Here is a 26817-nt window from a genome sequence, read left to right as displayed (position 1 = left end):
GTTACTAGCTCTCCTCCTGTTATCCGTTAGCGGTGCTGCTAACGTTACTAGCTCTCCTGTTGGTTTAAACACAGATTGGTTGTTCACAATGTAACATTATCAGAGATCAGAGACTAGAGAAGCATAAATGAATCCTGATCTCATGTTTTACTGAATATTGGAGGAAAACAATTGTCAGTAAAACTTTATTCACACTGTGATGGTTAACGATAAACTGTGTAATTAATGGGAGGTCCGTTACACCACTATTAATGAGTATTTATTGTGTGACCTCTTAACCTTCACAGCCCTGAGGCCAAAAATCCACCATGTAGAGAAACGCATCAACTGGTTCACAGTTTATTGACATGTTACACTTTGTTTTTTTAACCTCCTCCACCAAGAAAAACAAATTAAGTACTGACAGAACATTCAGAAAGCACTAAAAACAGATTCAGACCACTGGTGAGAATACAGTTAAGCTAACGAAAAAGTTAAAAAAATAAAATAAAAACGACCACATAGAGAGAGAGAGAGAGAGAGAGAGAGAGAGAGAGAGAGAGAGAGAGAGAGAGCTGCCAATGATGGAAAACAGCGAGATGCACAGAGAGAAGTGTGTGTGTCAGACTGTAACTGGGATCTGTGGGCGGGTTTGGATCTTTAGAGTAATAAAAACTGAATCCCAACATGTCTGCCTTCCACAGCACAGCCTTCAGCATTCAGACAGTCTCTGGGGAGTGTTTCTGTGCCCCCCCCTCAGTGGTCCAGGCGACCCAGGAACCTCAGGTTGAGGATCTTCAGCTGGTCGTCCAGCTCCATGCGGACGATGCCGTCGTCTCCGTCGATACTCAGCAGGATCCCCGTGGCCTCGCGGTCCTCCCCGAGGATCACCTTCACCTGGAACACATGAGGACACATTTAACCCTCTGTGGGCTCCTTTTGAGAGGAGATCATCCTTCATTGGCAGGGTATTTACAGGATTACAGCAGCAGAGATACAAGCAAAAACACACGATCAAAACTAGTAAATAAGTAATCACACAGTAAAGAATAATCAATAATGCACAATAACTCAATTATTACATAAACAGTATTGTACAGTGGATTGCACATATTTTTATACTGTACAGATTTATATAGTTGGTTTTTGGGGGATGCTCTACTGGGAGCAGAGTAGAACCCTTCAAAATAAAAGTCCTGCTCCTCTATGGAAACAGAACAATCATGAGTAGAAGTAGAGAGAACTCAAACATGTCTTTAGTGCAGAATAACACAGTTAGAATGACATCAATCATAAAAAAAAAAAAAACACAAGTGGAATTTTTATGTTATAAATATTAAACTATTCACAAATTTTACAGCCTCTCCTCTCCTCTCCTCTCTGTGTTCAGCAGACTGAAGTTCACTCTTAGTTTCACAGATTTGTTGTCACATGACTGTTGGTCTCAGATGAATCAATCATGTCTTCATAGTTTCACTGAGGAGCTCAGAAATTAATGTTTTTTACAGAATCTGGTTAAAACAAACGGTTTATTTGGGGCGAGGTTTTAAATGACATGTAGAATAAAATGTTTTAAGCTCCGTTTCGGCTGCTTTTTCTTGCAGAGGCGTTTGTCACACATGATGTGTTCAAGGACTGTCAGAAAGAGGAAAATCTGACTATAATGATATATATATTTTTTTTTACAGCTTCTGGCTATGATAAACCGTGTTGTTTTTGCGAAAGGTTTAAGAGAACATGCTTTTCCATCCCGCCAGAGGTGGAAGAAGTAAAGAAAACGTATTATAACCACATTGTAGAAATACTCTGTTACCAGTAAAAGTCCTGCATGTAAAACCTTACTTAAGGAAAATAACCAAAAAGTAAAAGTGCTCCTCGTGTAGAATAATATACATTTATATACGTATTAGGATTTTTCATTTGCCATCCAGTTATATCAAAAAGTAAAACTGTAAAACCAAAAAAATGATGAAAATGTAAGACTTATTAATGTAACAATGAATTAAAGAAGACGTTCATTTTTAATTAAACAGCAGTTTAGAGGAGAACTGGTTCCTCTGGCCGTTATCTTGGAGGAGCAGGATGTTGGTGGTCATACTGGTATTTACCTTGTTGTTCTTGGTGGGAGTGATGGGCTCCAGGTGATCGCTGCTGATGCTGACCACCTTCTCTGACTCCTGCATGAACACTGAACACATCCCTCCCTGAGGAAACAGAAAAAACAAAGTCTGATTACAACAAACTATTAACTTAACAACGAGGAGATCAAAAACAGAGAAAATCATTTTAGAGCACAAAATAAATCGGCAGCTATTGTCATAATTAAATTAATAAAAAAATTCTGGTTTCAGCTTCTGAAATGCTGCTTTTAAATTAAATATATTTTCCACTGTGAAATCTTGAAGAACAGTCAATTAATATAAAAAGATCAACATATTGATGAATAAAAAAACGGCTTAAAATCATTACAAGCTCCTCGAGGTGCGACTGTGTGAGGATGTTAATGATATACGGGATGATAAATATTTAATGTTTCACTTTCCAAACAAGACGAGTATGAAGAGTTTCTGATCTTCAAAGAGTCTTCTTTAAAAGTCTGGTGATTGATTTTCTCATATTCAGGTCCAATACGCTGATATGGACACACGTCAGGAACTTTGATGGCGCCGCGCGAGTGGCTGCCTCTTCCAGCAGCTCCTGCTCACCTGTGAGCTTTTTCCTTTAAATTGTGTTTTTTTTGTTACTTTCTGTTACTTTCTTTTTGGTCTACCTGCAGTTTTTTGCACTTTTCACCTCCGTGCTCAGAGTCTCAGCCCGCAGCCATGGCCCCCATTGCTCTGCTCCCAGCAGACCACATGACACTGATACACTGTGCAATTATAGTTATAATAGTTTTTTCTGTCTGTAAATATAATATTTCAGTTATTGTTGTTTTTCTACTGTTTTTTATTGCTTATTTATAATACTTGTTTTTTTTATTTTCATTTTTTATTTTTATCTTGTCTTTCTTTACTATGTCTCTTGTGTGCACTTTACTCTCTGCTGCTGTAAGCCTGCAAATTTCCCCGCTGTGGGACTAATAAAGGATTATCTTATCTTATCTTATCTTATGGTATGTTTTTGTTCAGCCAGACGTGAATCAGAACCAGATGAACACTTGGGAGACGTTTCATAACAGAGGCATTCAGAAGCCAAAACCAGACCATAATATTTCTACTGATTGTTCTACTTCGTCCAAAACTGAAAAAGGACTTCAACGTCAGCCAAGTGTCAGTTGCTCATTTCAGAAGAAACACAGCTCATGGAGGCTAATACGATTTCAAAACAATACTTTAAAAGCAATCTACCACGGCAATTTGCGTCAGTCACAACTCAGTCAGGTGTGTTCACCCGCTGAGCAGGACTTTCACTGATACAGGAGAGAGAAGCTGTCGAGATGAACTCTGTCGTCTTAAAGGGACAGTAGTGATGTTTAGAAGTGTAGTTGTATGAGGTACTTACACATATTTAGTGTATTACTGCAGTAGATGGAGCAAAGCTAGAGAATCAATATCAGTTTAAGTGAACGCTATATTTAGAATATTTTCACAGGAACTGAAGGTGTTATCTATGCTCTCTACAAAGACACCAGACTACATTTAGCTGAAGGAACACAGGAGTTACTGTTCTACTGCTGCCTCCATCTGTTAGTTATTTAGTGTTAATGTTTGACATTTGGTGTTTTAAAGGGTTTGTTCAGATTCACCACAGTCACACAACAACACAAACTAACTAACTGACTAACAGATGGAGGCAGCAGTGAACCAGCTCCTCCTGTGTTCTGAGAGGTAAAATCACTGTTTTTGTGAATGGAGTCTGGTGGCTGACTTATCCGATTGCCGGTACTTTAAACTCCATCTACTGTTGGTAAAACTCTGACTATGGAGAAGAACCTCCTACAAACCTGGAATCTCACTTTAACTACACAGCAACCGATCTAATTGGCTTCGTTACCGTGACGCTCCTGATGACCCCGGTCTGCCCCATCAGGTCCATGAAGGAGTCCTTCACCCGGACCAGGATGTCGGTGGTCACCCAGTCGCTGCCGCCCTGCTCGATGTTGGAGCCGGGGGTGTGGGGGTTGTAGCCTCCAGGAGAGGGCGCTCCGGGCGTCATGGGACTGTAGCCCACCGGACTGGGACTCGGACTGGCCTGTGGGAACAACAAGGGTCACTACTACAAAGTTTCCTCAGAGATTATTAAGATCACATATGAAACCGTCCACCGTCTCCTACCTGGTAGGCCATGGGGGAGGGTGTCGGGTGGTAGCTGGCTGGAGAGTGTGTGTTCTGGTAGCCGACCGGCGAGGGCGCCACCTGGTGGTAGCTCTGAGGACTGGGACTAGGCTGGTAGGAGCCCTGAGGGGACGGGGCGGCGTAGGGGGAATACTGCTCTGTGTTGTACCTGAACACACACACAAACAAACAAAGACATATTTAGCTTATTTAGTTTTCATTTTGTGGAGCTTGTTTCTACGTTTGATTGGTACCGAATCTCGGTATTGATAACCTCCGACGTTATTGGTTCTTTTCTGGGTACTTTTTAACCTTTTAATGTCATTTATTATCACGATGCAGACTCTGCCACTGTACAGGAGAACAGAGGGAAACTGGCTGATGTCTGTGTTTAACTTTAATCAGGAATGTTGTTGATTTTATTGACATTATTGATTAGTTACCAGTGAGTTATTAGTGATTTTAAATAGTGACTTTGCTGCTGTAAACGTTACTGTTGCTGCTCTAGAAACATTTAGTGATATCAACAAATTCTAATCCTGTTTTTGATTTATTTTATTAAATTTATATATTAAAAAGCAATTATTTAGTAATAAAATAATGATAAAAAAAGATCGATAAAGAACCTAAATAAGGAGTATCGACAAAATCCTTACGATACACTTTCCTTTTCATCAACCTTTAAATCTTTTCATGCACAATGTGGACGAGAGGATTTAAGGTTAATCTAAATATCTTTTATCTACATATTTATAACAACAATCTAAATAGTACGTCTTTAAAAAAGCTGATTTGAAGGACAGAATTTAGGCTTTTAAAGTAGCAAGAAGCTGATGGACTATTAATGTGGAAATTTAAACAATTTATAGCAAAAATGACAAGAATTTAGTTTCTGCTTTGAACTAAATTCAGACTATCACGGAGAAGAACGAAGTATAAAAACATATATAAAAATTAAAACACTCACATAGCAGGCGTGCCAGGCGTCTGAGGGTTGTACTGAGGGTTGACCTGTGGAGAGGGGACTTCTGGGTAACCGGGGGTCTGGGGGTTGGGGGTCCCCCGTAGCCCTGAGGGGACGGGGAGGGCTCGTCGTCGAAGCCGAAGTCGTACTCCTCTTCGTTCCTGAAGATAAAGAGACAAACGTTTAAAGTGAAGAACATAAAAAAAAGATACAAACTTAAAATAAATGAAGTGTGAGTTTGTGAGAGAGAGAGAGTGTGTCTGTGTGTGTTCTTGAGTGAGTGTGAGTCTGACTGTGTGTGTGTCTGTCTGTCTGTCTGTTCATATTTGTGTTCGCGAGTGAGTGTGTGTGAGTATCTGTGTGTGTGTGTGTGTGTGTGTGTGTGTGTGTGTGTGTGTGTGTGTGTGTGTGTGTGTACCTTGAAGGTGTGTTGGGGTTACTGGGGTCCCAGGCTCCGCTCTGGCCCGGCGTCCTGCTCCCATCATGCAGTGGGGTCTGAGAGCCGTAGTGAGGCGTACGGCTTCCAGCTGGAGGTCAAAAGATCGAACAATGAGCAACGAGAACAACTCGGATTCCTCACAAATATTATTACATTAAATTAAAACATGGATTAAAAATAAGACTGATTCATGTCTTTTTGCTTTCTCGTCTTGACTACCGCAATAATGTTGTAATTGGACTAAAATAAATCAGTGAACAGACATCTTGTTTAATAAAATGCAGCTGCTTCTTTACCAAACAATCATAACGTTTTATTATTGTTAACAAATCCCTGAATGATTTATCAGCCCGCCTATAAAGACTTGTCATGCATCTTAAGATGTATCTTTGTAATCTGGCTTTTACAGTTGTTTTTGTTGCCTTGCTACTTTAATTTAATGTTTTATCATATTCTACTTTATTGAATTTTAAATGGTTTTGTTTGCCACCAGTTTTCATCGGTCTAAATTTTACTTAAAGCTGCATCATATGTAGGAAATCTGCTTTATATAGCTGCAATTTATGATTAATTTTTATCTGCAATTAACATTTTGATTATGTTCTTGATAAAGCAATTAATCCTTTTGTTAAAAAAAGTTTTAAATGCCTTATAAAGACTCCCCAGAGTCCAAACCTTAAAACTATTTGGTTTACCTTCATAAATGACAACCAGTAACGCGACACTTCACCTTGCACTCTATTTTAACAAGGCTGTTAAACAAAAACAACCTGAGAGCAGACGCTTAACATCGACATGCTCAGCATTCAACAGAAACAGTTTGAGTCTGAAGAGAAGAGGAGAAGCTGGGAGGCAGAACATATGTGGAAGCAACAATACATCTGAGCTCAAGTGCTCCAACCCTAACCCTCTTCAATAAAGCAGCACATCATTGTTGGAACCAACACTGAAGTTCCTGTCCAACTCACGCTCCATTTTACCCTCGTGAGACACTTGAACTCATCACTTGATGCAGTGACTCAGTCACACGCCGTGCTGGAGGGAGCAGCCCAGTGTTTTCAAGCAGAGTTTTACTTTATTGAGTTTATAACTCATATGATGAGTTTTACATCTGTCCAGAACCAAACCCACAAAAGATGAGAAAACTAAATCAACCATAAATAGAGAAAAAAGAAAAAGAAAAACCCCAAATAACAGAAAACAAACCCATCACAAATCAAAAGCTAGAATATAGAAAACAGGAGTAATGTCCGTGTCTTACCCTCGTGTATCGGCGTCTGAGAGCCGTACATGGGCGTTCTGGACCCGGTGCCGTACATGGGAGTCTGGGAGCCGTACATGGGGGTACGCCCATGGGTGGAGGTCATCCCGCTGTGTCTCTTAGCTCCCCTTGGAGGGAAAGAAGGTAATAATGAAAGGTTACAACCTCTGGATCATATGCTGAGGGTTTTATCAGAGGATGACGACAGAGAGATAAAGCTGATCAGATTATTGATGAACAACTCCAGTGAAACTAGATACGCAAGGGAGGAAACTGTAGGAGCCAAGTATTTCATTTGTGTTTATGTGTGAAACGTCTCCAAGACACAGACTGTTTGGTGTTGTTTTCTGCAACCAGTGAACAGGAAGTGACCATATATGGAGTGAGGAGGAGAGACGTAGAGACGCCGTATACGTCTCTGGTGTCGACCTGTCAATCAGTGTGTAGCCCCGCCCTAAAGCATCCCCTGCTTTATGGTCTGTTTGACTCTAAATGGAGCATCATTTACTAAATGAACATCATGCTGTATTGAAGAAGACTTGAAACTAGAGATTGAGACCATAAACTCATGTTTACAATGTTTACTGAGGGAATAAATCAAGAGAGAAGTAGAGTCATTTTCTCATAGACTTCTTTACAACCGGTAGCGGCTAAAGTAAAGGAGTAATCGTCACTACAACTAAGTCTGGCATCAAATGAAATCGGCTAAGGGCGTTATCAAAACAAAAACACCTAGTGCTTGAAAGGCATATTACACATAAACACAAATCAAATACATGGAGCCTTCACAGCAGCCCATAATTGCTTCTGTTAAAAAGACAGGAATTGTCAAACAATATTTAAAGAAGCCTTAAAAATGCAACGAAACTAACTAAAAAACAAAACCATAACAGGTAAACTTGGATATTACACTTATTAAATGTCTCTTAATTCATGATATTGATCCTTAATCTGTAGCTTCACATAAAAGACAGATTTTGGTTATTAAGTATGTGACTTATGGTCTCTATAGAAACGGTGACATTGATTAGGAGTACATACATGGTCGTTAAGCGCTGTCTGTCCACAGAGATGGTCTGACAGGTGGAGTGCAGCTCCACTCTGGCTGTAGACTCTGTTGCGTCCTTCACCACACCAATGTAACCTGGGAAATGGAGTCAAAACAAGATGAAAAGACCGCAACAAAAAGCCTGAACTTTGTCACATTCCTGAAGTTTTTTTGTCCCCCGTCTTACCTTTGTAGGGACCCTGAGAGATGCGGACCGTCTGTCCAATCAGCTCGTTGTCTCGGCGTCCTCGGCCCCGCCCCATCCCCCTCCTCCGCCGCCTCCTCCTCCTCCTCCTCCACCTCCTCCTCCTCCACCTCCTCCTCTCTGTGGAGAACCTGCAGAACAACAAAAACACTGTTTACACAAAGACATTTGTTTGATACCTCGTCTTCAGTGGCTGCGGTTGATTTTTGCAAAACACCAAACACCAAAACTTTCACCACAGGATCATTTGTTTTTATTTTGGCGTTACTCCTGTGAGGCGCTCCAGCGAGGAGGAGGAGGAGCTTACCTCCACGAAGAGACCAATAATGTTTCTTTTGCTAAAGTAACCACTAATAAAGCTTTTTACCCGTATGTGGAATTCCCAGATATGTCGGGAAATATTCACTGTATCTAGAAAGTCACATGTCGGCTGAATTGATCTGGTTTATGACAGCTGTATCAACCAAAAATGAACAAACTTGCTGTGATTTAGTTGCAATAAATGAATCAAGAGGATGCCGAAGTAACAAAATGATGATGCCGGTTAGTTAAAAGTCTGAATTCATGCTCTGTCAGGTTTGTCTGAAAGACGACAAGCAAACAACTTTTTAAAAAGCTCGTTTTCTGGATAGAGTTTGGGTCGATCTGTGCTAGTCTATGCTAACGTTGTAGCTGTCAATACAGCAGCGACGTTTTTGTTCATACACAGATTTTTGTCCGTTCTCTAAAACAATTAATAAGAAAGATAGTACTTCATATTTGTACAAACTCTTGGTAGGTGGTAGAAGACTTTGCTCTGGACAGTTGACTAAACCAGTCCAATAGAAGTTAATACGACAGCTGTTGATTCCTTCAAACACTCACGAAGGAAACAGCAGCTTTTAATAATAATAATAATAATAATAATAATAATAATAATAATAATAATAATAATAATAAAACGGCACCAGCTGTTTCTTTCTTCGCCTGTAGGACACAGAGACCCGTTTCTCCGAAATTGAACCAAAAAAACCCCCAACTTCAAAATTCATTCCCGTTAGCGGATAATTAATCAAACCTGCTGTATCCATAACAATGTTAATAACAACTCTAAATCAAACTTTGGGGTCCTGTCCAACAAACAGATGACTTAACAATTTGAACTTTACATTCATTTGGGTCCAAATATGTAGCGCTGTTCTTTCTCTGCATCCATTTTTATAAATTTGACCTGAAAAGGTCTCGGCCCTTTCCCTCATTAATCTCAAAACAGACAACCAGTAAGACAAAATCTGGCAACATGGTCCTGTCTGTCTTTTATGAGCGTGATACCAGATGTGTGTGGCTGAGTTCGATCCAGCTGGAGAGGAGAGAGGTTCTGATAGAGGTCAGATACTCTTTTCCATGACCAGATGTGATGTCACAGAACAAAAAGGACGACTACAACAACAAAATGTGTCTGAAAAATGACGGTTCCAGTAGCTTAAAGTGATACTGATACCACTTCTTTGGATCCCTTTTTATACTACGTCATTGGATCATGTGCCAAGATGATGACTGGGGTGATGGATTATTAAAATAATACCAGTTGAGAATTTTCAACAATTCTGCTGAATTGCAGAAACCTCTTGCGAGGATGTAAATCACTTTTTAATGAGTTTTTTTGTGTTTTTCCAGTCACACTGGAGCCAGACTCACTGATGGAAGTCTGTATCTTAACAGTATCTTAAGATTTGGCTGATCTCTACAGGACCAAAGCTTCATTCCAACCACTCCTTTTTTCTACCAAACCTCCTTCATAGAGCTTGGAGACAGTTATTGGATGCTGGTATGAAAAAGCACTTTCCAGCCCAGCATCAGGAAATGAGGCCCTGAGGCCCTAATCCCCCCCCCCCCCCCATGATTTGATGTGTATTAAATCATGAGGGATGAATTTCCCCGCTGCAGGACTAAAAGGATCATCTTATCAAGTTTCTGACACTCACTTCCTCCTCCGTGATGCATGGGACTGCTGATCCGAGGGCTCATTGGAGCAAACCCTCCCACCGTGAAGTTGGTCACATCTCTGGGCTGAAAGAGGCAAAAACAAAACTCAGTTAAAGAGAGAAAACTCGATAAAAATATAGAATGAAATATGTCATTTTGAGAGTTCAATGTTCATCAAATACTCAATTCAAGTGCTAATAAAAGATGCTGGGGAGGGATTGAAAAGCATGTTTTCTTCAAACAAACACCCAAACTACACCATTTATCACAGCAAGAAGCTTAAAAACCAATTTATTGTCAAATTTGTATCTTTCAGACAGTCCTTGAACACATCATATATGAAAAACACAGCATCCGGCAGAAAAGCAGCCAAAATGAAGCTTAATTTGTGATATTTCATCAAATACATTTATTCTATATGTGTCATTTAAAATCTCGCCCCAAATAAAATGTTTACTTTAAACAGATTCTGTAAAAAACATTAAATTCTGAGCTCCTCAGAGAAACTATGAAGACATGATTGATTCATCCGAGACCAACAGTCATGTGACAACAAATCTGTGAAACTTGGACTGAACTTCAGGCTGAACACAGAGCAGTGAGGAGAGGAGAGGAGAGGATGTAAAAATGTAAATAGTTTAATAAATACAACATCTGTCGGTCGACACCTCACACTGACCTTGGATCCACCAGCCAGCACCAGGTGTCGGGTCTTGCAGACGAACATGCCTCCGTTCTCCACCAGCTTCTTGCAGTGGAGGAAGGCGAAGCCTCGGAACAAGTGACGGATCTCCCCTTCACGGCCCTGCAGGAGGAACGAGCACACTTCCTGTTAACACCAGCTGCAATAACACGGTCACAACAGGTTTTTAAAGTTGGTTATTTCCGGTGTAAATGCCCGTTATGGGATGTACTGAAACTCCCCAAATTTGAGTTTATGAAATTCAATCTCCTGTTTGTCTAATGAATCTCTTCCTTTGAAGTCTTCCTTTGGGAAACTTCATTCCAAAGCAACAAATTAAAAACAACTGATTCAATCCTCAAAAACGCTCCTCTGTTTAACCCTCTGATTGAAAAGCATGTTTCATGAAAACTACACCGATTATCATCTCACCAATGGTCCTTGAACACATCATGTCTGAAGAACGCTTCAGTCAGAAAAAGTAGTTTTGATCAAAACATTTTATTCTACATGTCTCATTCAATATATCGCCTTAAATAAGCTGTTTGCTTTAAACAGATTCTGTAAAAGAAATGTAATACTGAGCTCCTCCGCCAAACTATAAAGACATGATTGATTCATCTCAGACCAACAGTCGTGATAAAACAATCTGCTGAACTTGGACACTACAGATGAAAAATAGCTTCTTGGCAAACTCAAGCACATTTACAGGAATGTCCTACTAATGTGCACCGTCCCTGCCAAAGAACCCAATCCTTTATATATAACTGTGTTATTCTGCACTAAAGACACATTTGAGTTCCCTCTACTTCTAGTCATGATTGTTCTGTTTCCATAGAGGAGCAGGACTAAAGACCACAGAGAGTAAAATGTGACGGGAACAAAGAACTTCCCTGAAAGAGTTTGGCGTTCAGAGGTTCAAACAAAGGACTGAAATTAAACAACTCTTAACGTTTAAAGTAAACCATTAAGTCAATATTTCACAAGCTGCAGGATCTGCTTCCGACAGAGACAGCAGTGGACGCTCTCGTCCTTACCGAGTGCGGCCCGTCGATGACCTTGACGATGTCCTTGACGTGGATGTTGTTCTGCTCCGAGTCCAGCGCCACGGCGAAGCGGTTGTCCTTCCTGCGGTTCACGGCCTGGTGCCGCACCGTCATGACCTTCCCGTGCATGTTCAACACCTGAGAGACATCCGGCAGACCATTCACTTTCAGTCATAGTTTGGGAACGTTCACGTCCACTGGAGGTTTGGACTAAACGTGCTCTCTCGTCCGTCTCGGAGCGGACTATTACCTGAAACGTCTCTCTCTCCAGCCGGACGATGACCCCGACGGTCTGGGGGTCCAGCTGGACCAGCTCCCCCACTCGTGCTGCCCTCCTGCATCGACGCCGGACGCCGTCTCCGAGCAGAGCTGCAGGTCTCGAGGCAAAACCTTCAACTGCACGAACACGAGGAGAGACAGGAGAGGACCAATCAGAGACCGTTAGAAAGATCTCCCTCCAGACTCAGCAGAGACAGAGTGTATATAAATATGATTAATAATATATCATATAAATATGTAGTGGTTTGTTTGTGTCTCAGCAAAAAGGACACTTTATGAAGCTGGATGTCCTAAAACATTGTCAATTTAAATAAAGATAAAAATGTCCATTATTTTTATTGGCCCTGAAGAGCGCCAAGCGTCTGTGACCTGTGACCTCTAGTATAAAGCTGAGCACACAAGAATGTATGTGTAACATTGAGGTTTTTTTTATTCACATTAACGGCATTAAAAAGGTCACAAACGTTACTTTCATGCGCTGAAAGGAGAGGACTAGATTCATGATACCTATCGATTATCTGGGGACTTTTGAAGAACCGCCTCTAACAAACCTACGGCCCTTACACATCCTGAATTCAGACAGGCCTATCACAACCGTTTAGCTACATGAACGAGGACGTACAGGGCGCCAAGCGGGTTAACACTCTGTTATTGGTAGGTGTCATCTAAGACACATTTCCAGAGGGGGAGGAGCCAAAGATTCTAGAAGATTATTTGTATTTTTCAAACATCAAAAAGCAGCAACAGTGAGTGAACCGTCTGCGTGTCTGTTAGCATGTTAGCATAGCAGCTGTAGTAACAACTGTTCTGTGTTTCTTCTGTTTACAATGAAGAACCTTCCTAAAGATTGTTTCTGATGTGCAGGTTGTTTAAAAATAAATAAATAAATAAATAAAATAACCGTTTCCACCAAGTTTTAGCAACAAAACCACAGAGATCATCTTCAGTTCCTATTGGTGAAGCTTTAAGGAACTTGTGAGTCTAGCTTAGAGTTTATGAAATGAACGGGCAGAGGCGGAGCGGGTACCTCGTGCATGGTGAGGTCGGAGAAGAGGATGACGAAGTTCTCCTCCACCCTGACGATGAGGCCGGTGTCGCCCTCGTACCGACCGGCGATCACCTTCACGTGGTCGCCCATCCGGAAATATTTTCTCAACTCGTGAGCCGGGAACTCCAGAGGGTCCTTAGAGAAAAGAAAAACACACAATATCAGTTTTAAACCATCACATTTTGGAGGGTTCTCGTATGTGTGCGTGTGCGCGCGTGTGTGTGTGTGTGCGTGTACGTGTACCTTCAGGTCCTCGTGTTTGGGCATGATGGTGATCTTGTTGCCGTCCACACTGAGGATCTTTCCCTGCAGGTTGATCAACTCTCCCTCACAAACCTCCACGTTGTCACCGGCCTGGAGGTTGTGTTCACGCTCCTTACCTACACACACACACACACACACACACACACACACACACACACACACACACACACACACACACACACACACACACACACACACACACACACACACACACACACACACACACACACACACACACACACACACACACACACATTGTTTTAGCCAGCTTACACTCATAGCTTTGACTTTGAATCTTTGAAACCTGATGGAAGGAAAAAACTTTTTATACATTGTGCATTAAAGTCTTCATGCATGAACTGAAATATAATAAAATAAGTTAAAAACTGCTAATAAAATAAAATGAAATGTTCAAAATAATCACCTGTCAGTTTAAAACCAAATTAAATATCGGAGAATTTCAGCAGTCAAATCATGTTATCAGTAAGAAATGAATGTTTTCATTAATTCGACAAACCAAAACCACAGAGCGTCACTTTTTAAATGTCATTTTCAAACAATTTTCTCACTTTGCATTAACGTTAGGCTCATCAGCTCCCACTATTTACTTGCATATGAAATTATACTTTATTGTTTTATGGATAAAACATATTTTCTGCAGGCAATAAACGTACTTATGCTTAAGCCTAACATTAGCCTTTAGCTAACCCTTAAACAACACACACACACACACACACACACACACACACACACACACACACACACACACACACACACACACACACACACACACACACACACACACACACACACACACACACACACACACACACAGTGTGTACCTGACTCTGTGACCACCTCCAGGTCGATTCCTTCAGGTTGGTCCTCAAACTTCTCCAGCTCTGACAGCGTCGGCTTCACTCCGTCTGTGATCTGTCAGAGAAACAAACACACAGATGCTGAAGAGATTCTATACAGACTGTATAGAAGTCTATGAGAAAATGACTCTACTTCTCTCTTGATTTATTCCCTCAGTAAACATTGTAAACATGAGTTTATGGTCTCAATCTCTAGTTTCAAGTCTTCTTCAATACAGCATGATGTTCATTTCGTAAATGATGCTCCATTTAGAGTCAAACAGACCATAAAGCAGGGGATGCTTTAGGGCGGGGCTTTGTGCGCTGATTTGAAGCAATAACTAGAAAAGACTAGAAAAGAAAAATAGGTGAAAGAATGTATCTGGACCGTGTTAAGTTGCTATTCTTACAGGTTTCCCTCAACCTGTTTCCCGCACTCTCATTGGCTGGAGGTTGTGTCGTGTGAACTCAACATAACCGGGATCCAAATGAAGAAAACACAGTTTATTAGAAGAGTGCATCCTGAAATAAAAGACTCACCACAGCCGACATGGCGAAGCTCTTGAACAGGAATCCTTTGCGGCTGTAACGGTTCCCCTCAAAGATCATGAAGTCTCCGTCGTGGCTGACCTCTCCTCCCAGAGACCTGTCAATCAAACATCACCCGTCAGTCACACAGAAAGTCTCAGACAGATTTATTTAAGACTTCATCCAAGAACAAAGAAGAAACCTCATGGGCTTTCTATCATGTCGACTTATCTGAAATATTTATTATCAAACCGTTAATAAATACATCAAACTGTCAGTGATTTTAAAGTGATTACCTGATCTTTTCAGCATCAAACAGCCTCTGAGCCGGCCGCTTGAACTTCTTCCTCTTAGCGAACCAGTCTTTCTACAGGACAGACAGACAGATGGACAGACAGACAGGTAGAGGTTAACTTCCGGTACAGAGGATCAAGTGGAGGAAGAGTGTGTGTTAGTGTATTTTGGTTCCTACCAGACTCATCTTGGCCTTGATCCGGTCCAGGTCTATACGAGGGATCATCTTCAGAGAGATGGTGTTCTGACTCGGTTCAACGTAGTCCACCTGGAGCGTGAAGGAACCAAAAAGAGGACATCAACGCAGATCATTACTTACCTATCAATTCATCTATCCAGCACACAAGTTCATCCTCTACATTGGAAATTGGTGAATGATCATCTTTTTCTTGCTCATTAGTGGTGTCTATAATCTGTCAATTACTTTTTAATTATTAGATTAAATGTTGAGTCTCTCGTGTTAACAGAGGACAAGCCGATGTCTTTAAATGTCTTGTTTTGTTCAAACCAACAGGCCAAAACCCAAAAACATTCAGTTTACAGATTTATTAAATACAGAAAAGCAGCAAATCCTCACATTTGAGAGGTTGAAACCAGATAAAGTTTGATTATTCGAAGAAGCTCATCATCATTAGATTGTCATCTTTCCAACAGTCCTTGAACACATCATTTGCAACATCGGTAAAACTCTGGACAGTTGGAAAAATGTTGGATTTATAGATTCCAGTGTTTTCAAATTTTTGTAAAAGAAATTATCAAAGAAATTCAACTTGTTTTTTTCTTCTTTTTTATGATTGATGTCATTCTAACTGTGTTATTCTGCACTAAAGACACGTTTACGTTCTCTCTACTTCTAGTCGGGATTGTTCTGTTTCCATAGAGGAGCAGGACTTTTATTTTGAAGGTTAAAACAAGATCACAAGGAGAAAATGTCACATAAATAAAAAACTGGTTGAGGTTCAGAGGGTTAAACTATAACGATAAAAAGGATATCTAAATGTGTCATAATGTATTTGGTTTCCGATATGTTTTGCTGCGTAGCGTTCTAGCTCTAGAACCTCCGTTGTAGTTCTGAGTGGGTACCTGAGCGATGTCGTCCTTGTACAGGCCTCTCTTCAGCCGGACCCAGGACTTGGGCTTCAGGTTGGTGACCTCTTTGACGACCTTGAGGACGTCCGTCATCTCCTTGATGGGGACCATCTGCTGGTTCCACAGGCCCATCCTCAGGTTCCCGATGCCTTCGATGGCCGCCTTCACGTGCGTCTGCTTGTACGACTCCACGTAGATGTAGCCTTTGACGTGGTCCGGGGCGACAACGGACTTGATCTGCAGAGGCTGTGGAGAGAAAGAGGAGGAAATAACTGTGAAACCAGACTTCCAATGTTCCTTTACATCGTCTAATGTATCATATTACAACTTAAAAACTAAAGAAAAATATCATTAATGTATTTTGGTTCCAGAAATACAAGTTTCTCACCGTGTCGGTGAACTGGTAGGCGATGAACTTCCTCATCAGAGCGATGGCCGTCACCCTCTCCTCTCCGATCTAACAAGACAGGAAACGTTGAGGAAATGTGCGTGAAGCTTTACATGTTATTGTGATGGCGTGTGTGTGTGTGTGTGTGTGTGTGTGTGTGTGTGTGTGTGTGTGTGTGTGTGTCCCAGGTGAAACACACCTTACACTTGACCGTCCACAGATTGGGATCCCTGATGACGACAAACAACATTTAAACATTAAGACTTAATTCATAATCTAGGAGAGCAGCTGTCTGGATGTTGATTGGTTGATGAGCGTTCACACATACTTGACACCAGGAAGTAGCTGCTGCTGGGTGATGTCATCAGAAAGCTCCTCGGACCCTCCGGAGTAACTGCACACCACAGAAGAAGAAGTTTATGATCACAAGCTCGAAAATTAAATATCAAATGAATCTGAGTTCTTCCTCCCATGAAAGTATCAGACAACTTCAATGATATCAGCTACCAGTTCATCTCTCAACACAAACCTTGTTTTCACTCATCAATTATTCCTTTTAATCAAATAATAATAATAAATAATGTTAAATTAAGTTCGATGCAGAAGTTTCACAGTAAAAGCCTGACGGTTTTTAATGTGAAACATCTGCAGGAAGTGATCGGTTTCATCGTTTTCATCGAAATTAACTACTTAATAAAAACTATTTATTTTTTTAAATAAGAATAAACCTTTACAAAGAACATTTCACTAAATTAATGGAGATAAACATGAAGGAATTGTTGGAGTTGGAGTTTTATCAGAAAACAGGGAGACTGCTTTCTAAAATATGATAACTCCAAGATTAAAGTTGGAAATGTACAATAAAAACCCTCAAATTTACCATTAAAGAAGGAAAAACACTCCACACACGCTATAATCAAATACTGATCCGGTTCATTCTGCAGTTACAGTTCACAAAGAGAATAAATGTGTTTTTTGGAAGCAAAACTGGGATGAAAAAACATCTCACATTCTCCACAGATGAAATAACTGAACTCAGTCGTGTAAACACTGGTGAGCTTTCCAACAGTCTGAGCCTTCAGAGTCTATTAATGCTCCTTGTTTATGGAAATTAAGTCTCTCCAAAAGAAACAGATACTTACTGCTCTCCTCCTGAGGACTTGGCATACTTCCTCATGTAATATTCACCCAGCGCCTCCTCTCTGGAGTCTCTGCAACACACACAATGAACACACACACACAGTCAGCCAAGGACACACAACAAGGTTTTTTTTAATTTAGGAAGAACCGATTCATCAGTATAAGCCAGCATTAGCCGTTTATCGGGTGTGTCGTATACATTTCTGTGCTTGATAAATGTTGTGCTGCATTATGCTGCAAATACAGCTGCTGACCGAGAGAAGAAGCCTCTGTTTGGACACCACGAGAGGTTTGTTTACTAATAAAAGTTAAAGAAAATGTGGGATGGTCTCAGAGAAAGGTCAGCAACAGGAACGTTGTCTTCTGTAAAGGGATGGATGTTGAAACACGGTATCAAAAAGCTCCAACGTTACAGGTTCTTTTTACCGTTTGTGTGTGATTTAGTATCACGCTGCAGCCTGTTTCTGCCAAGTGAAGTGCAATGAAACCTTTGCAACTAAAAGGCTAATCCTTTATTAATACCCCTGTTCAACGAGCAAAGACATGATGTAGAAAAGCGATATTTCAATCGGCTCTGTCCGCAGTCTCTCATCCCCCTCTGCTTTGTTTGCAAAAACCCAACAGAGCGTCAGCTTGGAAATTAACGAGTTCAAACAAAAGCTGTCTATATGTCGTATTACTGTTAAGGGCAGTTTGCCACGAAGCTTTAAAAAAATAAAATAAAAGGACACTGACAAATGTCTCTGTTCTTCATTAAAAAAACTTCACTCAGGAATGTTATTTATTTTATCGACATGTTGGTTTGTTTCCAGTGAAATATTATTAACTAATTATTATTAATGCTCTAGAGACATTTAGTTGAACTTAACATATAAATAAGTTATAATCATATTCTCAATTTCTTTTTAAATAATATAATAAAAAGCAATTATTAATTATTAAAAAGAACCGATAAGGAGTATCGATAAGTATTCGTATCAATTAAATCCTAACGATATATATACTTTATTCTGTATGAGGGGCAAAGAAAGCCCTAATTATGTTTACATTCATGTTTCACAAAAAGAATGTACTGAAAGAAAAATGTAAAGAGATGTGGAGGGTTGTGTTACCTCCAGAGGTTCTGCAGCCGTCTGGATCCCGAGTGGTCTTCATCCAGAACCACATGGTCGATGTTTGACACTGAGAGGGAGCGGTGACGGGGTTAAATGAATGTTTAATGTTAAGAAAACTAAATGAATTTAAAGGATGTAATTAATGAATGAGGTTTAAAAGAGACTTACCTTCAGCCTCCTCTGCTCAGGACCCACCAGTGAGAGAGAAGAGGAAGAGGAGGAGGAGGAAGAGCAGGAGCAGAGATAAAGAAGGAATAAAGGCAATAAAAAAAGATCAAGGAGATAAAGAAGGAGCAAAGCAAGGAGGCAGAAACAAAGATGGGCAGCGAGGGATGAAGAGGAGAAGAGCAGGAAGTGAGGATGAAGAGTGAAGACGGACAAGGAGGGATGAAGATAAAAGGATGGGGGGGGAAGAGAGGAAGAAGATGGAACAAAAGCAACAAAAAGATGGACAAGAAAGAGAAGAAGAAGAAGAAGGTCGGATAAAAGCGTAGCAGCAGCCAAGAGGATGAAGAGGAGGATGAAGAGGAGGATGAAGGGAGCATAAAGAAGAGGATGAAGAGGAGAGGACAGCAGCCAAGACATTCATCATCATCATCATCATCATCATCAGGGCAGAGCACACAGGAGCAGAGTCAGGCAGCAGCAACACAAAGCATGATGGGAGAAAAAAAACACAAACAGATTAACGATGACTGTACGGCACAGAAAAGCAAGTGAAGGGTTAAAGGTGAAACTACAGCAGAAACAAAACCCATCGAGCTCGACAGTCACGTCACTTTAGAGCTGCAACGGGTCAGAAACTAACGGTTCTGATCGTATCGAGGATTAAAGCAGCTGATCGACGGATGTTTAATGTTCACACCGTCTTAAAAAAAGTCATGTTAACGCTTCAAATTCTAAATGTTAATATTTGACTTTGTTATAGTAATTATAGTGTTTTTTTCTTCATAAAAACACACAATTCGAATGATTAGGAAATGAAATATTTTATTTTTATGGATTAAAACAGATCTAATCATTATTAGTTTTAATGATGTATTATAATCTTAGAGCTAGTGTTAGGAAGTTAAACATCATAATTCATCTCTAATATCTATTTATATTAATGTGAAAACATCTCCTTCAAACTACTGGATTTATTCTAGTTTATCACAGACACTACATTTTACAGATTACATGTGAACACATCATGATAACGTTATAATTTACCTTCAGCCAATACTCATTTAACTGAACAGAGCCTGAACGCACCATAATGTATCCGTTCATTAGCAATTAGCGCTGCTGCTAACGTTACTAGCTCTCTTCCTGTTGATTTAAACACTAAATTGAATGTTTGTCATTGAACGCAACATCAGACCTATTTAAATGCAGCTCAGATGTCCAGAGTCTTTGAACGCACCGACGATCGAGACATTTTTCATCAATAACCGAACACATAGATTTGGATTTTGTTTCTTCTGTACTTCTACCTTTAGTGATACGATGCATTACCATGTGCCACATAAAAAGCTTCAACCACATCTGTTAGTCCAGAAAATAATAAAATCAAATAAAAACATGGCAGCCGTCTACCAGGGAGCAGCGTCGGGCAAATGATCACACTTGGTTCTCTGGAGGTTGAACTACTTTAAAACAAAACCAGATTCATTCTGAAGGACTGAATCTTTGTTTTACAAACATCTGGATGCAGAAAAACAGCCAGCGTATTCAGGGTGTTTCTTCATGTGCTCACTGGGTTGATCCCAGAGGTAAACATATGCAGACAATAGCTTTGAGGCGTTTTAGCTGATTTTACAGCCAATTACACGTAATGAATTATTGTTGCTACTCAGGGAGCCAATCATGGATTTGCCCTCCGTGCTTCCTGGCGTCGTGCCACACGCTCACAAATACACAGTGCTGAGATGAGGTGGGGTTAGAACGTTCTGGGGAAACATGGATTTTATCAAATGGATGAGACCGATATTCCATCTGCTTCAGATACGAATCGATATATCGAACATGGAAACACGGAGCGGGAGAGTATCTGGAGTAGAATTACCGTTAACTGAAGAGGACATGCATGAGAGGAGCACCAACGGGACAGAGAGACAGAGTTAAACAGGCTCTCTGAGGGACGTCAGCGTAAAACCTGCACACTCAGCACTAAACAGTCACACCGAGCTTCAGGAGCCTTTTCACACCTCAAGGTCCAAACACAGGTTCACCTTTTCTTTCTTTGTTTACATTTGATCCAGTTAGTTTTGCTTCAGCATTGAAATCGAGCTCACTGAAGAACTCTACAGGACATCCTCTATGTCCTCTCACCGTCCTCTGTGTCCGACGTCATCGCCTACATCCTATCGTTGTGTCCTACGTCCCGCCATCGCCTCCTACTCCTTGTTGTAGTCGCCTTTGTGAAGACGTCGTCGCCTACGTTCTGTCTCCTACATCCTGTCGTTATCACCTATGTCCTCTCATCGTCCTCTACGTCCCGCCATCGCCTCCTACGTCTTGTTGAAGTCACCTTTGTGAATGTGGTCGCCTACGTCCTGTCTCCTACGTCCTGTCGCCGCCGTCAACGTCCTGACGTCGTCCTCTACGCCTTGTCGTTGTCGCCTAATTCCTGTCTCTACATCCTGTTTTCGTCACCTACGACCTGACGTCGTCCTCTACGTCTTGTCGTCTTCACCTACGTCCTGACGTCGACCTCCACGTCCTGTCTCCCACATCCTGTCTTCATCACTACAACTTGTTGATGTCGCCTACGTTCTGTCTCCTAAACATTGTCTCCTACCTCCTGTCGCTGCCCTCTACGTCATGACATCGTCACCTACGTCTTGTCTTCGTTCCTTACGTCCTGTCTCCTACATCCTGTGTCATCACCTACGTCTTTTCGTCGTCTCCCACGTTGGTTTGTAGACGGGCGTGAGTCTGACGTCGGCAGGTTATGAGTTCAGCACGTTGCCGTCTATCTCAGTTCACATGAACGGAGTCTTCATCAAGTCCTTGAACCAAATGAGAGTTAAACATTTGGTCTCCTCCTCTCCTCTCATGCTACTGCAGCTCATTTTGTTTTGATACGTTGTTTTTCCCGCTCAGACGACAGCCGTCCACAACTTCCCGTCATTGGTCCAAAAGTCTGAACCACCCCAAAAAGTCCAGACCAGGCGAGGTGTGAAAGGGCTCCAAGAGCAAGTCAGTGCTTTTATAAAAACTAAAATCAAACCATAGCATGTAGAGGAAATAAATCTAAACCACACAACTGAGTACAAACTGCTATGTGACTGTAACAGGGATGTCTAGGTGAGAAGAACAATCATGACTGTCCAGTCAGCACATTGTAGAACTGTTTGTCTCAGTAAAATATGATAAAGCTCTGCTCATGCCCTCAGAACAGGTTGAGCTCCTCACCTTTCTCCAGAATGTCTTCAGCTCCTTCCTCCCACTGGTCTTCCTCATCCTCATACTCATCGTCCACATCTAGACAGAAAAAAAAGACAAGTTTTAAAACGTTCCTGAAAAGCACCAGTTGCTTCGAAGAGAAGACGACTAGTTTCAAAGAGAAGTCGACTCGTACCGGCTTCGTCCAGGATGAACCCTCCGTGCCTCGGCTTCTTCCTGGGACGGTCATCATCGTCTTCCTCTTCCTCCTCATCGTACTCGTCCTCTTCTTCCAGCAGGTCCTCCCCCTCCTCCTCTGCTACCTTGTCGCTGCCCACAGGGCTGCCCGTCTCCTCCTGGGGAGGAATCACAACAAAACAAATCCTTTACTCATGTACATTACATACATTACATTACATACATTACAGTCATTTAGCAGACGCTTTTCTCCAAAGCGACTTACAGTCAGTAGTATGTTACATATCATTCACCCATTCACACACTGATGACAGGCTACCATCAAGCTGCCACCATCAGACTCTAACTAACATTCATCATCCAGTCCACACCGATGGCAAGCCTTCAGGAGCAACTTGGGGTTAAGTGTCTTGCCCAAGGACACATCGACTGCCGAAGCCGGGTATCGAACCACCGACCCTCTGATTGGACACAACCCTGCTCTCCACTACGCCACAGCCACATGTAAAAGTGGACTGTCATCGTGCATCCTGCTGTGGCCCCGCTGACACCCACTGCTACTTAGATTATTATTATTAGTCACATTACTAATACTATTCCCTATATCATTATTTCAATTCTACTACAGTCATTGCTGCTTTTATTATAAGTAATCTTCATTTTCTCCTCGTTACTCTGCTTACTACTGTGATTATATGAATCATTTATAATAATAATAACTTTATTTATATAGCACCTTTTAAAAACAAGGTTTACAAAGTGCTTCGACAGACAAGGCAGCAAAACAGTGAAATAGAAGAAACATTAAGAACAATCGTTTGGATAAAACTAAACAAAGAACCAAAATGAAATAACAAGAGACAATCAAATAAACAAACAAAATAAACAAAATAAATAAAATAAATAAAATAAATAAAATAAATAAAATAAATAAAATAAATAAAATAAAATCAAGTGAAAATAGGTATAATATAGTAAACGAATATAAGATAAAATACTAAGACCAAATGAAAACTGAAACATTAAAACGACGACGTCACATAAAAGCCATTCTGTAAAAATGTGTTTTAAGAAGTGAGTTAAAAGAGATTACTGATTAAGAAGCCTTATCTCCTCCGGCTGGTCGTTCCAAAGCCGAGGGGTCCTGATGGCAAAAGCACGGTCGCCTTTAGTTTTCAGTCTTGACTTTGGAACAACCAGAAGGGCCCCACCTGAGGATCTAAGGCTGCGAGCTGGCTCATACGGGGTCAACATTTCTACTATGCATGTCGGGGCCAGACCCAGACGTGCTTTAAAAGTGATCAGCAAAATCTTAAATGTTGTTTTTTTATGTCATAAACACTGAATGTGTATCTCTGTTATGTTGTTCATTCTGTACACATGACATCTAAGGACAGAGGATGTGAGGGTCTAAGGACAGAGGATGTGAGGGTGTAAGGACAGAGGATGTGAGGGTCTAAGGACAGAGGAGGTGAGGGTGTAAGGACAGAGGATGTGAGGGTGTAAGGACAGAGGATGTGAGGGTGTAAGGACAGAGGATGTGAGGGTGTAAGGACAGAGGATGTGAGGGTCTAAGGACAGAGGATGTGAGGGTGTAAGGACAGAGGATGTGAGGGTGTAAGGACAGAGGATGTGAGGGTAAGGAGGATGTGAGGGTCTAAGGACAGAGGATGTGAGGGTGTAAGGACAGAGGATGTGAGGTGTAAGGACAGAGGATGTGAGGGTCTAAGGACAGAGGATGTGAGGGTGTAAGGACAGAGGAGGTGAGGGTGTAAGGACAGAGGATGTGAGGGTCTAAGGACAGAGGATGTGAGTATAATCACTATTTATATTCCATCATTATATTATTGTTATGTATTAATGTATAAGAAGTTACTGTTGAAGTTGACTCATAACTACATTAATTATTATGATATATTATATTATTCTATTATATATTACATTATATATTATATTATACATTATATATTATACATTACATTATATATTATATTATTATTAATTATATTATATATTAATAATGTAAATAAACAGTTAAAGTGTCATGTTATTATCAGTGTTTAATGTTTATAATAAACCACGTTTACCCGCCATATTGAATCACAGTGTTTACCTGACGTCAGCTAGCCTAGCCGTTAGCCTAGCCGTTAGCTTAGCGGTTAGCTTACCTCGTTCACCTCCTCGGCCTCCCCGTCGCTGCTGCGCTCACTCTGCGCGTCGGAGAAGTCGCTGTCCTCGCTGTCAGACATCCTGGAGCCTGAAACACGAACAGAACAGTTAGCAGCTAGGCTAACAGCTAGGCTAACAGCTAACAGCTAGCGGCTAACAGCTAGCGGCCAGGCTAGCAGCACCGGTCACAACAAGCGGAGCGGCCTAGCTAAGCATGCTAACGTAGCTCGCCTTTCCGTCCCCGGGAGGACGGCTTTAACTGCTCTATAACCACGGACGCGTCTCTCCCGCCCTCCTCACCTCCCGCTGGTGTTTTATATCCGATCAGGTGATGAATTAAAAGCAGAAACCGGCTTTATTCCGACCAGTGTGACGCTCACGCTGGCGTCTTCTCGGAGAAACGCGAGATCTCGGGAAGCTGCGTGAAGTCTCGCGGGTTTTTGGGACAGTGGGTGGGTTGAAAGAGGAAGAGGTCTCACTCTGTCTCTATTTTGGAAAATGACAGATACACTAACTAATAGATCAAATAAGATAATCCTTTATTTGTCCCGCAGGGTGACATTTACAGGATTTATATTATATTATATTATATTATATTATATTATATTATATTATATTATATTATATTATATTATATTATATATATATATTATATATTAGATTAGATCAGATTAGATTAGATTAGATTAGATTAGATTAGATTAGATTAGATTAAACTTTATTGTCATTGCACACAGTACAAGTACTAGGACAATGAAATGCAGTTTTAGCATCTAACAGTAAAGGTGCAGTGCAATGTGCTGGATAAATAACAGTATAAATAACAATAATCATAAAAAAAGAAAAATAACAGTATGAGTAGTACAAACAGTATAAACAGTATGAACAGTATGAGCAGTGGATATGAAATGCAAGATATATATATAAATTTGTTTCTGTACAATCTCAGGAGGTTTATTCAAGCATCAAGCAAACAATAAAAAAACACGATCGCTTTAATTCATCGTTTCTCAGTCTTTATTAAAAAAACAACAACATTGCAGACATGTACCTATGTAAGAAAGTGTTACTGTATTATTACAATTCACATAAAACTCATTGAAATTTGGGGGTAACTATTGATTTAACTATTATGCATTGATGTATGTAAGATTTGTGCAATACTAGTTATAATAGTTATTGTGTCTGTATATATAATATTTCAGTTATTGTGGATTCTTAACATTACATTACATTACAGTCATTTAGCAGACGCTTTTATCCAAAGCGACTTACAGGAAGTGTATTCAACATAGGTATTCAAGAGAACTACTAGTCACCAGAAGTCATAAGTGCATCTCCTTTCTTAAACAAGCATCTAAGATAATCTTTATTTTGAGCAAAAGTATAGTGCAGAGGCAAATTACTACGAATACTATAAGTGCAACAGACTAATATGAATACAATAAGTGCTAAGTGGAAGGCTTAGGGTAGTACTTCTTGAAGAGGTGAGTTTTCAGCCTGCGTCGTGCTTTACTGTTTTTATTGCTTATTTTTGATCTTGTTTTTTTGTACTACGTCTCTTGTTTGCACTATACCCTCTGCTGCTGTAATCCTGTAAATTTCCCCGCTGCGGGACGAATAAAGGATTATCTTATTTTATCTTACTTTAACATATATAATTAATAATCTTATAATAATTAAATGTCTTAATTATCATGTTCAAAATGTATAATGAGTTTTAACACTCAATTTTGGTATACTTATTAGTGTCACACAAAACATAACCTAACTTAAAAGTAACTAAAAGCATAATTTTTTTTTTATTCCTGTTCTATCTTTATTTTGTTGTATAGTATGTGTATTTATTGTCTGTGTAGTTGTATAGTATGTGTATTTATTGTCTGTGTAGTTGTATAGTATGTGTATTTATTGTCTGTGTAGTTGTATAGTATGTATTTATTGTCTGTGTAGTTGTATATATTATTTATTGTCTGTGTAGTTGTATAGTATGTGTATTTATTGTCTGTGTAGTTGTATAGTATGTGTATTTATTGTCTGTGTAGTTGTATAGTATTTATTGTCTGTGTAGTTGTATAGTATGTGTATTTATTGTCTGTGTCTGTGTAGTTGAGCTGCTGCAACACTTGAATTTCCCCCATGGGGATCAATAAAGGAATATAATAATAACAATGCTAAAATAATTCTTTTTAAAGTTTTGACATTCCTCGGGGAGT

The 26817-nt window shown here is 40.4% G+C and overlaps 1 protein-coding gene across 1 annotated transcript; it reads right to left on the bottom strand.

The window, feature by feature from the left end:
- Positions 1-25026, bottom strand: supt5h (SPT5 homolog, DSIF elongation factor subunit). Its single transcript, XM_054626663.1, is given in 34 exon segments — positions 1-876; positions 2088-2183; positions 3973-4170; positions 4254-4422; positions 5221-5311; positions 5314-5378; positions 5636-5744; positions 6918-7045; positions 7959-8061; positions 8153-8252; positions 8255-8301; positions 10135-10219; positions 10815-10940; positions 11855-12001; positions 12114-12178; positions 12181-12259; positions 13170-13325; positions 13434-13570; positions 14297-14387; positions 14852-14957; positions 15136-15206; positions 15312-15401; positions 16217-16468; positions 16611-16679; positions 16810-16840; positions 16939-17004; positions 17753-17821; positions 18863-18932; positions 19034-19045; positions 20913-20918; positions 22265-22333; positions 22431-22590; positions 24601-24689; positions 24902-25026. Coding segments are annotated over 33 exon segments (3285 nt in total). The 5' UTR covers positions 24682-24689; positions 24902-25026; the 3' UTR covers positions 1-735.
- Between the last annotated feature and the right edge of the window lie 1791 nt (positions 25027-26817).

The sequence above is a fragment of the Anoplopoma fimbria genome, chromosome 1 (genome assembly GCF_027596085.1).
Source record: "Anoplopoma fimbria isolate UVic2021 breed Golden Eagle Sablefish chromosome 1, Afim_UVic_2022, whole genome shotgun sequence".
Taxonomy (NCBI): domain Eukaryota; kingdom Metazoa; phylum Chordata; class Actinopteri; order Perciformes; family Anoplopomatidae; genus Anoplopoma; species Anoplopoma fimbria.
The sequence above is the reverse complement of the archived record's forward strand: the minus strand, read 5'-3'. Positions and strand labels throughout refer to the sequence as shown.